The sequence below is a fragment of the Seriola dumerili genome, unplaced genomic scaffold (genome assembly GCF_002260705.1).
Source record: "Seriola dumerili isolate Sdu_G_001 unplaced genomic scaffold, Sdu_1.0 BDQW01006251.1, whole genome shotgun sequence".
NCBI classification, from domain to species: domain Eukaryota; kingdom Metazoa; phylum Chordata; class Actinopteri; order Carangiformes; family Carangidae; genus Seriola; species Seriola dumerili.
In genome coordinates, this window is record NW_019180506.1 from 53790 (window position 1) to 71957 (window position 18168).

An 18168-nucleotide genomic window follows, 5' to 3' on the forward strand; every position below is an offset into this window, starting at 1 on the left:
TTGAATTCAGACTAGCTGTGTCCCCTCTCTTCCAGTGTTAATGCTATGCTATGCTAAGCTAAGCTAACCGTCTCCTGGCTCCAGTGTAATATTTAACGGGCAAAATGAGAGTTGTATCTGCTAATCTAACATTCAGAAATAAAGTGTATTTCCCAAAACGTCAAACTATTCCTTTCATTTATTAATTACTTGTCCACTGTACCGTGCTCTGAACCATCTCATACTGTCCTCTGCACACATGCAGCAACTTAAAAACTGCACATAATGCAGTGGTACGTGCCTCTCACACCTAAATACAATGGGATTTCACTGTGGTTGTCACAGAATTTAAAGATTGAAACTACTCTGTATTGAAGAAATAATCAGGAATACACAGATCAAAACAGCTGACTGGAACATGAGAACATGATTTTGGTGTTTAAGACTTTCTTGACCAACAGGACAATCTATCAAAATCTTGGTTGTATTTGTTTTGAATGAGGAAACCCTTCAGGTTGGTGTTTGTGGTAGTGTTAGAGCCTTGCCTCCTCTCAGCTGTGCATGTAGGTCCTGCAGGGAGAGTCTGGATGGAAGTCGTACTTGCTCAGGCTGGGAGGATAGTAGGTGGTGGTGAACATATTGCTGGAGGGCAGAGGGGAGGAGAAGTGGTTGCACGTCTCGTCGTTCACATGGAGATTGTTCTTGTTTAGCGTCTGCAGTGTAGAGACAAGATTTTTGTTGTCAGATAAAGGCACAAAGAGCAGCAATAAACACCTTTTCTCCCCCTTATTTTTTCTTGTCTCTTTACAGAGTCAAGATCAACCGACTGCACCACTGTTAAGACCTCATAAAACCAGCCTACCTTAAACTCCATGGGGATGTACTTCTCATTCTTTGGCGCGGTGTTGCCCTGCTTGTTGTAGGTGAGGTGGTTGGGTGTACTGGGGTGGATGACTGCTGACTCCGCTGATGGCCGGTTCAGGTGGTGGCAGTAGGTGTAGGCCAGCGCCGACAGTAACGCTGCAGCAAAGAAACTAGCTAGGCCCACCGCTACCAACTGGAACAAGGTGAAGGCTGGAAGCAGAAGGGTGGGAGCAGAGGGCAAAAAAACGGCGTCAACTTACAGAAATAATAACTCTAACTCAGACTACACAATGAAAATAGCACATTCGATTTTGTGGAAGTGGAAATTGTGGACTTATGGTAATTATAGGAGGGTGTAATTATTAAGATTCATCCTCTAGGGACCATGAATATCTAGAGGTTTTCAGAGATATCAAGTCGAGGGACAAGTGGCAGGAAACAAGGACTTCAAACTAAAAATTGATGTTGTTATCTGGCTGCAATGAAACGTTAACAAAGGACCAATAATGGTTCCACACTTAAGCCTGTCCCACGCCACATGGGGCCAAAGCCACAAACAAAAGTCAATATGCTACCAACTGTGTGGTGCACAGGCGAAAAAAAAAAAAAAAAGCCAATAACTTTGTAACCTTGGGACAATAACTAGGTGTTGCTGCATGTTCAGAGACTGCAATCAAACCGAGGTGACACTGACTTGCTTCGGATTCAACAGGAGAGAGGGAATTATAGTAATAGGTAAACACATACAGGAGGCGTGTGTAAAACAATGTTGGGGAGATCGAATGGAAAGATGTCACTTGTTTTGACTTACATCCACAGCTGTGTTCCTCCTGTCCAGGTAGAATGACTGGAGAAAGACAAACAGAAAATATCAACTGCAGCTCAAATATCTTTTAATTTCTACAGACAGAGAGTGAAGTCAGCGTTACATTGCGTCTGATTAAACGTTTTAATCATCCTCATAAGACCATGTGTTTACCTGGCACCTCATGGGGCTGGCATGGCCTGGACTGGGTGAGGTTGCCCTGGCAGGGACTGGCCTCAGCCTCCTGTTCCTCACCACAGCGTCGAGTGCGATGCTGCAGACCCTCGTCATCACAATCCCCCCACTCCGTCCACCCACCCCAACCTGATGACCAAAAGAAAAGAGCAGAGAGAAATAATGAAAGCTGGAGAGTCAGAGAGAGAACCTGAAACAAAGGCCAATAGCTGGGTTTCTTTCCAGGTAGGTGTTGCTTTAAATGAATCTCTTAACGCTATAATGCTTTTCTAAAATCTACATATACGTAAAAAAAATGCTCAAATATCTCTTGGCTGAGGTAGAAAGGTTTGCATATTGATAAAAATAAGATGCCCTAAATGTTGACGGAAACAGATTTGTTCAATAAATGATGTTTTGGGATCTGCTTCTGTGTCCTTATCTTCTTGGTACATATCCTGCAGTGCAGACATAGCATCAGCATATCACTGCCAACCTATATTAAACACCTCCACTTCAAAAGAAAGCCCTAAAAAGATATTTATTTAGAAATTAATTGGATTATGTAACAAGACCTGGCCCACATGTGCTGGTTAGGAGATGACTCAGGAACAGCAGTAGGAATTCTGCATATTGGCTAACCCCAAAAAGACTGCAAGAGGTAGCTGTCTTGTCATTCTCCTTACTGTGCATTCACACAGCCAGAAACAAAGTCAAATGGCCACTGACAGGAAGCCAGTGACCAGAGAAACTGTGTGGACAGCTAACAAGAAATGTTGGCCGCAGTGCAGTGGTCATCATCACTCAACAGCCAGAGTTCAGCCTCCTTGTGTTTCCTGCTGGGGTTATTTGTTTACTGAACAAAAGTGTAAAATGGATGAGAAGTTGATTACATCAATTTGCTTCCCATGTCTCTACTTACAAATGAATGGAGGTATACAACGGTTGCATGCATCCATCTTTGGATCAGTTGTAAAAATGTGAGGCTAGTTTATTAATGTTTTTTTTTTTTTTTCTGACTTTGAGCCAATGCATGCTGGGATAAGCTCCAACAACCATGTTGTTTGCCTTCTCAACACAAATATTGATTCACCACTTGCTGTGTGGGTGAGATTTCCCATCAGCATCCATATAAACACCATTATTTAATCTAGGGTGACAGGGGGAATCTATGGAGAATATTTATGGTGTAATGATTATGATAAATGACAATAAACTCTGTATAGCACTTTTGAAGCCAAAGTTACAAAGTCCTTAAACCTGGAAAAATGTCTAAAACAAAAAAAATGGTTATCAAAATATGCAAAGTATCGTAATCCATAACAAATGATTTGTTGATGAGATAGAAGAAGATAAAAAATGACCAGATTTACATGGAGGAGAAAATTTCCTCAACAGGTTCTTAACATGAACATTCTGTGACATCATTTTACTCACTTCTGTGTGAATCTCTGATCTGATCAATGACTCCGAGAGAACTGCAAAGCCATTATGTGTGCACTCTGTGCATGCTGCTCAGTGATTACATTATTCATTTTACTCAAAAATCAAAAATCCCACAGAAGAACACAGTAGCTTTAAGGTTACTATAGCAGCTCTATGCTAACAGTTCTATCATGTGGGGTGGGGGCACTCCATTTTTGTTTCAGCCACATTTTGTGTTTCACAGAAAAAACCTTCTGCAGTGCGACTTTACATATGCTTTCATACCTTCACAAGTGTGTGTGTTGCAGAGGGCCTCTTCAGTGTGCAGGCCTATACAGATGTCTCCTCCATTGGCAGGGGGTGGGTTGCTGCACGTCCGAGTCCGCTGGTAGTGTCCGCCCCCACAGCTGGACGAGCACTGGGACCAGGAGGACCAGCAAGACCAGGCCCCGCTCACTGGTACACACACATACAATAAACTTTATCTATACAATTTAAATTTTCTGCTTTTGCATCTAAACTGCCAAAACTTTGCAGTTACCTGGACAAGGTTGAGTGTTGCAGTCCTGATACTCCACAGGGGATCCTACGCAGGCGTTTGGGTTGGTCCTGCCCTCCGCCGTCGAGCAGCTACGTTTCCGGGTTCGGAAGCCTCTGGAACACTGCTGTGAACAGCTGGACCACGTTTCCCAGGATGCCCAGCGAGCACCTTGGGGCTGGGTCAGAGTTCGGCCACTAGTCTTCACCAAGTCTTCAACCAGGGCTGGAAAACACATTTTATTTGCTTTATTGAAAACTAAAATCACCATATATGAAGGAATTATTTTTTTCAGTCCTTCACATGATAAGAGAGAGAAAAGTGAAACAACTTTCACTCATCATCATTTGACACAACCTGCTAAATGAGTGAATGCTCAGAAAATCAAAGCTTTGAATTCTTTTTGAGATCAAATAAGAATCGCAGAACTTTATCTCTTTATTGCCAAACTCAGCAGACAGACAACTTGTCATGAAACATTAATTAGTGACGTGCAATGTGGGTCAGGTTGAAAAATGAACTGGTTTTCCCTGTACACCCACACACACACACATAAGCAGCCATAATCACAAATTATTTACATATGAATCAGGAGTAGTTCCTGAGGCTTTTAAATGAGGCCAGCACAAATATTTAATTCTGTTTTTTTTTCTCTATTTGCAAGAGGATGAGAGCAGACACACAAAATGACATCTTCAGATCATCAGTTATTTTGGACTAAATATCCAAAATGATTTCATATCCAAATCCCATTTATGGTGTATGAAATAATCCAGAGTCCATGAAGAGGAACACATGCATGTCTCTGAGGAGTGGAGGAAGTGGACATCTGCTTCCCCATAATGGTTCAATGATGTTTAATCAATCTGCTGATTGATATCCATAGACAGGAAACCAGCTGTGTTTATTATGGCAACCTGGGAGTTATGCCACCAAACAGCACTGTTTAAAAACCCAGACAGATGCAGTTTTATAGAGTTGGACCAGGCTTTGCTTTGCTCTCAACCTGTTTAATCCAAGTTAAGCAGCTGCACAAAAACAAAGACTCACAACATCAAACCTAAAAAGTTTCCTTCAGTGACACAGCCCCCAGGATACACCTGCATTCTAATGGGTAACCACTGCACCAGCTGTGCCTCAAAACATCGCTGCATTTGTGATTTGCAGAGTGAGAAGGGAGAGAGTTGCTGATGTTAGTTGTTCCCCGCTCTCTGTCTGTACTTACAGTCGGTCTGACAGGCTCCAGACCCGTCATTGGGACAGAACCGGGTCTCCATCTTCTTCTTGCCCAGCTGGAGCTGCTGGGGGTCGGGTAGCAGTGCCCGGCAGGTGTACCTGAATCTCTGCTCTTGTCGTGACCCATCGTGACTGACATTGACTGGCATCCAGGGAGTCCAGGGGGTGTTGCGGCGTACTTCAGGGCAAGCCTCCAGGTTACAGACCTTATACTCCTGGAAGACACAATGGATGAAGCCTATCACCATTAATGATAAAAAAAAACTGTAAACCCATTGCTGTGTCACAGATTGAAGCTTGTTTGTTTTATCTCCCAAAGCCATACATCCCGTGTTTCCAGTAATTCACTCTTAACATCTTGCAGAGACACATTGCTACCCTAATAGATTCTGCTAAACAACGCTCATATTGCAGTTTTTCCTGGAGGGAGTTAATTATGCAGCTAATTACTGTGCTGAATGGGACTATTTAAACAAGGCTGTATCTAGACATAAAATGATGCTTCACAGTTATTTCTTACGGAGCAGATTAATCATGGTGTCAGAAATATAACATTAAAAATCTTCCATTTTACATATGCTGGCCTGCATCCACAGCTTAAACCCCAGGTCTCACTGATGGGTGTAAACACTGAAGCTCATATAAGACAGTATAGCGTAAGGTTAACAGAATGTGCCTGATTTTTTGATTCTTTTCAAGTTTTATGTGGTTTTATTTTATGGGTATTTATTTACTATGCTCTGCAAGTTTGGGGTAGATATTCATATTCCTCACAGAATTAACCCGTTCTCATTAAGAGATTTCCTCCGCTCTAGCTCCATCATCAGGTCTAATTGGAAACTTTGTGGACTGTGGACTGTAAATTTGTTATTTTTTAATATCCAAGCACTGCAATACCGTGGCACATCCAGGACAAGTGTTTCCGTTCTCACAGGTTCTGGTCCTGGAGTGGACCCCACCTCCACATTCAGCACTGCAGTGAGCCCAGGGGCTCCACGCTGTCCACAACACTGGCAGGGGACAAGGCTTTTTCTCATTGCACAGCCTGGAAACACAAAGACCTCACTTAGACTTGGTGTCAATAAAGACTCTTTATCTGGATTAACAGTAGTGAATGAATGATAAAGTCTGCCTGGTTTTATTTATTGGCTGTGAAGCTTCAATGTTTCAGGAATACCTCAAATCTCAAACATCTGGCTGAAACAATGGTGACATTTGTGCCCAGACAGACAAGGTTTCTACTGATGTCATTTCTATCCAAAGTGGTGATGTTTTAAATCTTAACAATGCCGTGCAGTAATGATGACAGTGGTGATGATTACATCTTCACGTTCCTCCTCACCTCTCCTCTCGACCCTGGCCGACGCAAATTCGACCACCGTGGCGAGGCGAGGGGTTGTTGCAGGAGCGCTGCCTCACTTCAAATCCGATGCCACAAGTGCTGCTGCACTGGCCCCATGAGGACCAGGGAGTCCAGCCGCCGTTCCTGAGGAGCAGGATGCAAGAGAGGAAATGTAAATACTGTTACATGTCACTCAGGAATCACAAGAGCTCCACTTTCATCAACCTTGTTTCCAGCACCAGCAGCTGTTAGGCCCACCGCTACCAAACGTTAGCAACTACCTCGCAAAGGTAGCAACAGCTGAAGATGATGAGCCAAATATTTCACAATGACAACTTCACAACTAGCTTCATTGTCTTCGACCTATTCATTAGTCCATTATCCACTCTCTCCTTTAATGAGGTGATATTAGGTTGTATTAATATACCAGATTTTCAGATTTAATAAACTAGATTTCCCTGGTAATTGATCTCTGAAGTATTGAAGATTACTCCTTGATTTGAGATTATGAATATCTGCATAAAGAGATGTACCTGGAACAGTTTGCCACCTGGATGGTGGGGCCCTTGCATTCGACGCCACCACATCGGGCCGCTGGTCCGTCACATGAGCGGGAGCGACACGCACAGCTGCTGATGGAGCCCTCGCCGTCATCATGGTTACAGGGCTGCCACGGTGCCCAAGGTCCAAAACCACCATCCTGCGTTAGGTTCCTCATCTCCAGAAAGGATTTGAGGTGAACATGAAAAGTTAGATTTAATCTCAGGTAAATGAAAGAAGAATCAATGGATGGATGATAGTTTTTAGACATTTTTTACAAATTAACTTCCCATTACCAGCTAAGCATTTTTAAATACATTTAGAGTACGGACCCTTGCACAGGAGTAAGTGTGTGTCTTACTGGGCACTCTGTGATGTTTTGGGTCCACTGGTTCATGTTGGAGCTCTCCTCGATGGTGGTGCAGCGCTTCTGTTTGTGATCCCAGCCACAGTAGGGGTCCCGAGCTTCCATGCAGTAACTAATATGAGATCAGACAGTCAGTCAGTAATTGTTTAAGTTGCAGAATTTTCCAGACTCCCTGCGACACAGTCGTGTTTGCTATGAAATGCTGATTCAAAATGATGTCAAAAACTCCAGTAGTCTGCACATTTCGACAGTCTCCAATCAGCAGGATTGTCTAGTAAAATATTTTCTCTCTATCAAAGAACTTCTGTTGTGTTTTAAGTAGCAGGACTGAGAGAGAGGCTAATATTGAAAAACTACTGTACATCATACACTGTTTTGTAAGGTTGTCAGGATATTCTATTAGTGCATTTACTGTGGACAAATTCATTAACAGCCTACTTATTTAATGTCTGCTCTGAAGCTTGCCAAAATATGGACTGACAGTTCAAAAGTAGTTTCTTCACAGGGAAAATAAAATGGGCTCTTAACATAATCATCTTTGTCAGCGTTTGCTTTGGGCCTTTCAGACTTGGACACCCACGTGTGTTTGTGTCTTTAATGGCAGAGAGTTCATAAATCTTTTTTATTCTTAAGTTGAGTTAGTAGATTTGCACACTCACCAACAGCAGCAGAAAATCCATAGACTGAGCAGGCTCACAGATCTTAAGTGTAACTTTTACTAAAAGATTGTGGGTTTACATATGCTTTATACTTATACATCATATTCATACTGTTATATCTCCCTTGTTTTGTTCATCCTCTGTCAAAGCTGCGCTCTTTCTTTTTTGTTAAATTACTACAATAAACGTCTATACATCTGATAAAAGGACTGTACCGTTCGGAGGGATAGCTGGAGCATCGCTCTAATGGGATCTTCACCAATCTGTCATCAAGTCCCACAAACAAGGACCTGTCACTTTGGAGGATTTGCAGGCTCTTGATTGGCCCGATTTGCCCTTCAGGGAGGATCCTGAGCTCCTCCAGGTAGCAGCCATGGAGGCTTTTATTGGTTGTGGAGAGAGCCTTCAGGATGGTGCCATACTCTGTCAAGATGGAGAAGGAGAAAAGTTCTGTAAATCAGAAATGTAATTGATTATTTTATTTTTGGTCAGCCCCAGATCTGTCCCCTGTCGCCCACCGGTGCCGATGTACATGACATGGTAGAGGGTGTCTCGGCCTTGCACGATGTCCACCACCAGTTTGGAGAAGCGCAGGTTGTCCTGGGTGAGCAGAGGGTTGACGGTCACCGGCTGGACCACGTCGTTCATCAGGAAGAGTCGCTGGGCGTCCTGGAGGCTGCGCTCCGTCAGGTTCCCCCCGGGTCCTCCCTCCTCCAGCGTGCCACACTGGAGATCGAAGAGGGAAGGCTCAGTGTGAAGTGTTCAGGATGTAGGTTGTTCAACAAAACACCCCAGTAGCTAATTTTACTGATTAGTTTGCCCTCAACCTAAGAAGATGAACTAAAAACAGACCTTTGTGATGCTGGTCATACACAGGTGTAACTAAGAACATTAATTCATACATTTCAATAGACATGTCTGAGTCATCTGTTTGCCATTTTTAGCTGCAGGTTTGCATTACTGACAGTGTAAGTATATGCTAAATAAATGCAAATCAAAAATAACTAAACTATTGCATATGAAATGAGGAAATGCTTATATAATTTACAATGGCCCTGCAGCTCAGCTTGGATAGGACTTTGTATATGTGTTGGAAACCTGCCAAGCACTTATTCCTGGAGGTTTATTTGATGGTAATGAGCTTGAATTTTTATGCATTACTGCATGAGTTATCTCTGGACTTGCACAGAGATGAAATGCATGTCAGTCTTTTGAAACCACCTTTATAAGTTTTGGAGGGAAGGCTGTGAAATTGTGGAGGGACACAGTTTCATATCTATCAACACTGTGAGAGAAAAACAGCAATGTGGATTGGAATCGTTTTTTGTCTGTGTAAATATGAATTACCTGAAAATTGGGTATGGGGTTTGGGGTGGAGAGCCAGGCGGTGCGGGGGTTCTCCTGGTAGCGGAAAGGTCCGTTGAACGCCTGGGTGATGGAGCTCAGATTGAAGGCGCAGACAGCTGAAGCTGATATGCTGTTCCTGAAGGAGGGGAGGATGTAATCATGGTCAGATTGCTGCAATTCAGTGTGAAAGGAAACAAGGAAGAAAACCTGAGGAAACATGGCAAGCTTTTTTTTTTTTTTTTTGCAATACTCAGTTACAAGTTAACTGACAAAAAAAATCCGGTGATATGCCTCTTTAATGATGTTATTGATGCACATCACTCACACATTAGTGGTGAAGATGCCATAGATCAGGTCCTGCTCCGGTAAGTAAAAGGTGCTCTGCAGCTCGTTGTAGTAAAAGGGGATTTCTCCTGAGCGGGAGCAGTTGAGTCGGGCCTTCATGAACGTGGTCCAGGTGTCCTCCAACAGGAAACGACCGCCCATATCGTTCTTACAGACCCGGGCCACGCGAGAGAACACCATCTTCCCACAGTCGTTTTCTACCGCAGTTTCTCTCAAGAAGAAGTAGGCAAATCGACCAATCTCATAAACAGACACAAAATGAGGCTCTGGAGGACACATGAGGGGAGAAAAAAGTGGAAGATGTGATTTTCACAAACACACACACAGGTCAATACAGGGCTGAAGAAAACAGGACAAATCTGTGTGGTGCTCTGTTCACCATTCAGCCACTTGGAGTTGTACTGGGCGCTGCGCAGTGGCGGCATGTTCCCCAGGCTCCGGTAGATGACTGGGTCACGCCCTGAGAAGTCGATCACTGTAGCAGCGTACAACTCGCCCTTCTCTGTTACCATGGCGGTGGAGTTGTGGCGCGGGTCATAGGGACATCGGGCAACACCATTCACTGTGTCCAACACCTGACTGATGTTACCAATCTGATGGCAAGACAGACAAAGGTTGTGAACAGATCTGAAGTCATTTCAGGGAAAAGACTGAGTGTCACTTCACTTAACACTTGTTTGAGGTTCTGTGTTGATGGAGTTTGTAAATTATAGGTTTTAAGTTTGCTTCTTTTTATCACTTATACTGATGGTTGGATGATGCTGGCAGCTTGCGTCCTGACCGCTGATGATAAGCATGTTGTACCAACCTGCCTGGTTATACAGACGGGGGTGAAAGCATTGGTCCCACATGTGAAGAGCGTCCGCCCACTGATCAACAAAACCCGGATGTAGTTTTGACATTCCTCCTGCAGACACCACACCATATTGTTCCTTTTTCATGAGAAAGCACTAACCCTCTATTGTTAATAAAAATGTGAATCCATTACAATGCATTTGGAACAGAGTGAACAAAGACTCTACCTCAGATTTGCCCTTGCTCTGACATGAGCGCCTTGTATCTTCATCAGGAGCCCATTCTGTCGCCTGAAGAAAGAAATACAAACATATTTTACTTTTAGGAATATGGACGACAAAGCTAGACAAAAAATTATAAGAACTTTAAATGATTCATATCTTTAAGTAATGATTGAACTCTTTATTTATTTTTAACATTATTTCTGAAAACATTTGTTTTAATGAATATCTTATGTCTGAATATTATCTGTTATATTTATTTATTGTGTTTATATTTATTATTTATTTCTGTTAATTTTAATGCTGTGAAAGAAGCATTAAATGAACTCAAATCATAAACATTTTTATCTCAGTCTATCATAAGCAGTGTTAATGTTACCTCTATGAGGGAGGCGTTTCCCAAACTCAGTCTGAAGATGAAGTTTCTGAAAAATAAATATTTCACGTTAGAGGTGGAGCAGCAGAAGCACACCGACTGCAGTGGGTTTGTTAGATGGTTATGACTCTGAATCTTACTCTTGGTGTATTCAGGTTATTTTATTTTTTGTAGTGTTGTCATAAATAAGAGCCTGTATTCCTTTAATGTGTATATTGCACGGTGTTGACTTTAGGTGCAGTTAGTTTTTACCTTGCTCCCACGATGAGCTGGTTTCTGCTCAGGTCCAGGGCCAGCTGGGAGAAATCCTTCACTCCTGGACGGGAGAACTCTGACACCCACGGCCTTAACGCTGTATGGAGAATGAAGGGTGGCAGGGAGGAAAGGGTTGACGGTTGCAGGAAAAGTTAAATAGAAGGAGGAGGGGTGGAAAGGCGAGACAAAAAGGCACATTATGAGAAATGAACAATGAAGGGGAGAAAAAGGAGAGGAAAAAAGATTAATGAGAGGAGAGACCAACGGCAGGAGAATAAGAAGAGGAAAAAGAAGTGGGAGGAGCAGGATGATGAACGGGAAGAGGAAGACAAGGTGCAAATCAGAAAGATGAAAATGAAGGGGGAGGAGAAGAATTAGAAAAGAAATGAGTTATCCATTCTTTGCGTGGGAATCCCTCTTCAACAAATGGTAAGTCTTGAGTCCAAGGCTTCAACATGTCATGGTATCTCACATTGCAGAGGCTAAAGATGATCTAACTGACCATTTATGGACAACATTTTTGACTGTTCTCTTGTTAAATAATTTACTTCATTAAAATTTGAGCCAAGGTCTGAAGCGTTTTGTTTCTAACGGCCCTGAAAACATTTTTTTTAGTCAGCTTCTACAAAAACATACAATTTTCTGCTATTTCTGTCATTTGTGTTTTCGAGCTTTTCTTTACAGTGGGCAGAGCTTTGTTCAGAAAAGAGGATGTCACACACATTGATGCGCCACAGTTTGACAGTATTTAAATATGTGATGACAGCTGTCTGTCAAATCTGATCAAATCACACCCACACAGTCCTGATGACGCAGATTAGCTGAGTTGTAAACTTGATAAATAACACCTTCAGCTCTGATTGTTGCTTCTGTACTCATGAGTCTTACAGAGAATATTCTAGTGTCCAACTCAAGGCCCACTTGAAAATCTCAAATATGTTGGTGGCACACATCCAACCCCATAAGATTACGGAGCCAAAATAATGCGTTCTCAGAGCACTTCTTATTTGGATGGTAATGAACATTCAGGACCAAATTGAAAGCAGGATAAACATGTAGGAGGCTCATTCTTCCTTTTTTTTGTTTCCATTGTTGGAAAGTTGCCCTCATTGGCTTTTCACTGTGAAAATAAACAATGAAAACAATTTTAATGTTTTTAAAGATCATTTTGTTTTAAAACATTTAAAAACATTATATATTTTTTTATAATTAAATTTTTTTTGTACAAATTATACTGTTTTGCAAATGATTCGGCCCACTTGCAATACCTTTGCAGCCCAGAGGTTGGGAACCACTGTTCTACATAAAACATGATGTTGACTATCTGATTATTTGACTCTCTGGTGGCAAAAATTTCATGAAACCGAGACACTTGAAAACACTTGAAACTATCAACAACAAAAAAAGAACAATTTTGGATATAAAGTTGGATAGTGATATTTGATTGGTAACAGTTCCTCCTACTTAATGAGAACCATCAGACTGTGGTTAAAACCATCACAATTTTAAGAGGACTACTTTTGTATGTATGAAAAATCTATTATAAAATCTATTATAAAAAGGGAGCAAACACACAATGTTTTCAGTTTTGCTCCCTTATCTTTGTCCTATTTTGGTATGTTTTACTTGATTCCGTCCCTGTACTTTTATTTGCCTTAAGTTAATTACACTGTTGAAATAATCCAGTCTTTTCTTCTACCTTGTGAAGCACTTGTGACTTTGTTTTCATTGTTGTCATTATAGATTAAATTAAAACATATTGATTTAAAGCCTGTACCCAGGCAGGATGACAGCTGAACAAAACTGAACATTAAACAAGCCACTTTGGCATTTTTATACGCGCTCTGGGCAGAGTGAACAAACCACATAAAGTGCAACAAATTAATCCTTTCAACAATCTTTCAGAGCCTCACCAAAATGAATGCTGGGTCCTCTGATTTGAGGGTCGGCTTGTGGGGCAAATGTATCCAAAACAAAAACAGACCAGTTTGCCAGACGAGCACTTTGAGCTGAATGGAAACTGACATCCAGTCAAAATAATATCATCAAAGGCCCTTTCACAGGCGTTAGACAGCTGAAGAAGAACATTTAATGAGGCCAGGCTGCAGAAACAACTTTCAAAACATGTGCATGTGTTAATTTAATTTAAACCTGTATGTCTGTTCTGCCTGATAAAATGTACAGATGCTCAAATAACTTTCAGTGCAAGTTCTTGATGCACAAGGTAAACACGTAATTAATGCCACATATGCTTTTAGCACTGCCAGACTTTAATTATCTCTATATTAAAACCAAGCCTCATTTGTTGTGATGCTTAGTCTTTATTAATCTCATATAAAATGTGAAGCAACATTATGAAATATTATGAGCAAACAGTGTGTTATTACAAAACTGAACCATCACTCTTGTCTGGCCTCAGCTCCACTTTGAAATCATCACCATCACTATCGCAACAATAGGGACCTATTAAATCCAAATTGTGTTTGTGCATTTGCCGGTGCACATAATGACCGGTGGCAATACAGACAAACACAGACTGTCCACGTAAGCACTCATATCTCAGCAGGGGAAGTGACTCTCTCTCCAGCAGCAGCTTTGTCCTAATGCGTCGCTCTCTGACCCCTCCAAGGTTAACTTAACCGGAATTAGCAAAGTCTATCAAACATGAAAACAGACGAAGGGAAACTAAAGGTGGACTGTTCGGTGAAACATTCCAGGAGTCCGCTTGTGCTGCTTTCATACAGATGTGCATAAGACACTGTACTGATGGTGTGTGGTTTTCATCCGCCCTATGTTTCTCTGTGATATTTTGTCTTTAACTTCCTGTCTGTGGGAATGTGTTGCATTATTTAAGTTGACATCTGCTGCCTGTGATCACCTTGTGCCTGCAATTAACAGTCATGGTGACTGTTCAGAATTAGTACTGTGTATTTCTAATGTGTGTACCATATGATATCATGACAGATAGTATTTGGAGGAGACTATTTCAAAGGTGCGCTGGTGCAATATTTCATCAGTCAAAACGCAGATTGAGTTAAATATACAATGCAGGATTTTGATATGGACTTATTTAACTTTACTTAGGATCATACATGTCCTGTTGTGGTTTGTGAAAAATGTAAATGATGTTAATAATTTAATAACCCACATCATCACAGTGATAAGTAAAGCATCAGTGCTTTTGAAAGGTTTCATCATAGAAGCATCCAGCTCCTTATCACAACACAACGCAGGCTAGATGAAGATAGTTCACTTTGCACCAAGGATCGTCTTTATAATTTGATGTATGCGATGGATGTAGGGGCGTCGTGTAAGTGCATACTCAGCTAAGTGAACCTCTCTGGACAGAGACATTTGACTTGTGTTCACTAAAGCCCATCGATGGAAGGATGAGTGAATGGATGGATGGGTGGCTGTGAAACTTGACGACGCACTCACCTTGGTAGGAGACAACAGGATGTTCCTTTCTACTGCAGTCTGCAGGTTTGATGTGAGGCTGCTGTGACAGACAAACAGACGAACAGATGACCAGCACAAGGCCACAGGGGGAGAGGGCCCGTGCCCCCCACCCTGACGTAAGCATAGTTACAACCACATCCAGTCTTTTATCAGGTCCTCGGGAAACACCTGTTGAAACAGAGGAGACAACAGTCACTTTAAGCATCAGTGAGAATCAAACACCAATGATTTCAATTTCCCCCCAGAAAGATCAAGAAATACTAATATCTAAAACCCCCTCTGTCCGCCTGTCCAGCTGCCCCTGTCCCTTTGCCGCCTCTGTCTGTCGGCTCTGGGTGTCCTGCCCCTCAGTGTCAGCAGGACTCGGTCACGGCTTATCCACCTCAAAAGACCAGAGCCGCCAATCTTTCTAACGCCGACACTCAAGCCGAGGGTGCCATCAAGGGAGCTCTTCATGACTGAGGAGACCCATTCACAGACGAGACTGGGCCCAGAGCCAAACAGGGGGTGTGAACTTTGAACTGAGAGCCACATGAAGGGTCTTTGTGTCAACATCAAAATCCATTTATGTACATCAAATCTGCTCAAAGATGACTATCTGACGATGATGACCACATGCACAGGATTATAGCAAAGGCCCATTCAGGAAATTAGCTGCATTAGTTGCATCAGAAAGCATTTACATTTACTGCGCAGTAACTTAAGACTTTGATATCAGCCATGCCTGTTTTTTATTCACGTAAAGATAAATAATTAACCTAATCTACTTGCTATAACAAGCTGTGCTACATGGATTCAAAGTGCCCGTATCTGAGTGTGTTTTTTATGCTGCTGGTTGTGATCGGCTGAACCGAAACAGGAGGAAATCAACGTTTAATCATGTTTAAGCCTTTGTTTCAGCATAGTGGAATTTCACCTTGAATTCTTATTGTTTCCTTTGGTACTGTGTTTTCAGTGACAAGCACATTGCACCTGAAAATCTCCTTTCAAGAAGAGGAAGATCAGAATATTCTTGGAAACAGCTTCACCCATTTTGTTCTGCTCCTTCACCCGCTTCCATTTCATTCAGCTCTATCTCTATTTTACGGGAGAGCGATCTGAGGAGTTCATTTCAGTGATGTCAAATAACTCCAACTGTCAGGTCAGCAGGTAAAACACAGCTGACAAATGTTGCTCTTTTTCTCGCCACTGTGGTGTCTGCAAACATATGGACATCCAGGTGCCAGATGGCAACTTCACTGCTACAGCGGTTTACATTTTACAGTTGGACATGAGTACACTTATTTCTAGCATGAGATACACACAGTAGGGGATGAACCCAGCCTTGTCTTTTGTTTTCTTTTTTTCTCATTGTAATTGTGTCCTTAACAAAGTTGGATATTTCAAAAGACTCACATTTTAAAACCCTAGAGAGAAGATCTTAACAACAGAGAGTGGGAAACATGCACACTTTTGATTATAAAGCTTTTTGAGTTGAGAGATAAACTTGAAGCAGTTAAACTGTCAGCTGACGTCCTTGGAGAAAAGCTCTTTGGTGCACACTTTCAGTTTATAAATTTGTCAGGCTTGAGGGATAAAGTAGTTTAAAATGACATAATCGTTAAGTTATTCTACACTACCGTTCAGTGGATTTGTTATTCTTGCATCGTAGCTCCCACTGTCTTTTGCTTGCATCTGCTGTGTGCTCTGGAGAATGGAAATGGTGAATGTCTGTCTACTGCTCCCCAGGAGGACTGAATGTGTGTGGAGGCAGAGGTTTTCCAACCTGCTGGGTTTGACATTGCTGCTTAATGAAGCGACAGGAACAGAGCCTCCACCGCTGGCCTCACTTTTGTTATGTGGCCATGCTCTTCTCACCGTGCAAAGGCCGGCCAGTGAGAGGCCTAATGTTCTGGGATTTGTCTGTTCAGTACAATGAGGGGGAGTAGCAGCAGATGTCAGTCAGATTCTTCAGGGGCAGTAGGAAATTCTCAGATTCAGATTCTCACCCTGTGATCAGCTACATGCTTAGTTTAACAAGTCCTCGTATCTAAATGGCAACGTAGATTGTTTTACCACCATTTTGGTTCAGGTTTGGTTAAGCTGCAAAACAAACAGCACTCGACTGTGTAAAAGTGACTTCAAGACACACTGTATGCCCAACCATCCGCCCCGTCCCTCCCCCTGTGAGGTTTCGCTGTGCTTTAACAAAATCACGGTCGTCACCTTCGCTTCTGAGAGAGAACGTTCATTAGTAGTGTCACAATGAGAGGTGAAGGCAGCAAAATGTAAATGTAGGTTGTTTTAAGCAATTAAACAAACAGCCAACGCTTTCATTTCTCTGGTGAGGAACCTCAAAAGCTTGTGTGGGTTGTTTTGCTTTTTGGCAAATTAAAAGTGTCTGAGAGGCACGTCTTCTCCGTGCCTGTAGTAGGGCTGCAGCCAATAATTGTTTTAATTACTGATGAATCCATTGATTATTCTTAGCCATGCTCGAGGCAGGGTTCAATGGAGGACAATGTCAGTTGATCGGTCGGTCCATGACTTTACTCCAGACTGAAATATTTCAACAAATACTAATCTAGCGTCACCAGCAGGTCAAAAATATGAATATGTCCAAATACCTGCAAACTGATGAGTTGCTGGTATGGTTGTCAACCCTCAGTCACGTTTTCGATTCAGATTGTTTAACCTATAGACGTAAAAAAATCCTGAAAAAATATCCAATGTTGTTTTGTCTGAACAAAAGCAGCAGAGCTTCACATTCAAGAATTTTGAACATGTGAATGTTTTGTGTTTCTGCGTAATAAATGACTTCAACAATTACTTGAATTGGGAAATTGCTGCTGATTAATTTTCTGTTGATTGACTACTCAATTAATGTTACCCAATATAAAGTTGAGCAAGTTTTCAGTGCTTCTAAATGTGGCTCAAGTGATGAGATCACGAGTCCTCGGTGAGTGTTGTGTTCATCAGAATCAGCCAAAACACTTTCTGCTGCCAAAAGTAAACAGGGTGTGACACGTAAAATATTTAAGATTTAGGTAAAAACAGCCTTGACTGAAAAGTAGGAAGTAAAACATTCAAGCCTAATAGTGTTTTCCTGAAGGCGTGAGCGTGTCAGAACATTCATTCATTCGTATAGCTGCCTGTGTTGGAAAAACACCATAAAGCCTTAACAACCTGTGAAGAGATTAGAAATACAGAGTCTCCGATTCATGTGACCTGTATGTGTTTGGACTGTGGGAGGAAAACCACAGGAACAGGGAGTGAACATGTGACCTCCACACACAGAGAGGAACACTGCCAAGATTTTAACCTCTGAGCCACCGAGCATAAAGTTTAAGATACAACTTCAAACTATGACAGGTGTGTACATCACAGCGCTGTTTGCCTTGTGTTTCCTCTCTGGATCGATCTATCTAACTTGCAGTGTGTGTCTTCCTGCGATTCCTTTGTGTG

The 18168-nt window shown here is 42.0% G+C and overlaps 1 protein-coding gene across 1 annotated transcript; it reads right to left on the minus strand.

The window, feature by feature from the left end:
- Nucleotides 1–386: 386 nt before the first annotated feature.
- On the minus strand, nt 387–14773 carry LOC111239929 (semaphorin-5B-like; the record flags this gene model as incomplete). Its single annotated transcript, XM_022769876.1, has 21 exons — nt 387–692; nt 842–1053; nt 1655–1690; nt 1823–1972; nt 3533–3703; nt 3789–4010; nt 5011–5236; nt 5919–6066; nt 6364–6507; nt 6897–7081; nt 7265–7382; nt 8145–8352; nt 8448–8655; nt 9277–9412; nt 9602–9887; nt 10001–10214; nt 10430–10528; nt 10644–10706; nt 11017–11062; nt 11266–11365; nt 14707–14773. Coding segments are annotated over 21 exons (3201 nt in total), but the record flags the coding sequence as incomplete, so codon positions are not given.
- Between the last annotated feature and the right edge of the window lie 3395 nt (nt 14774–18168).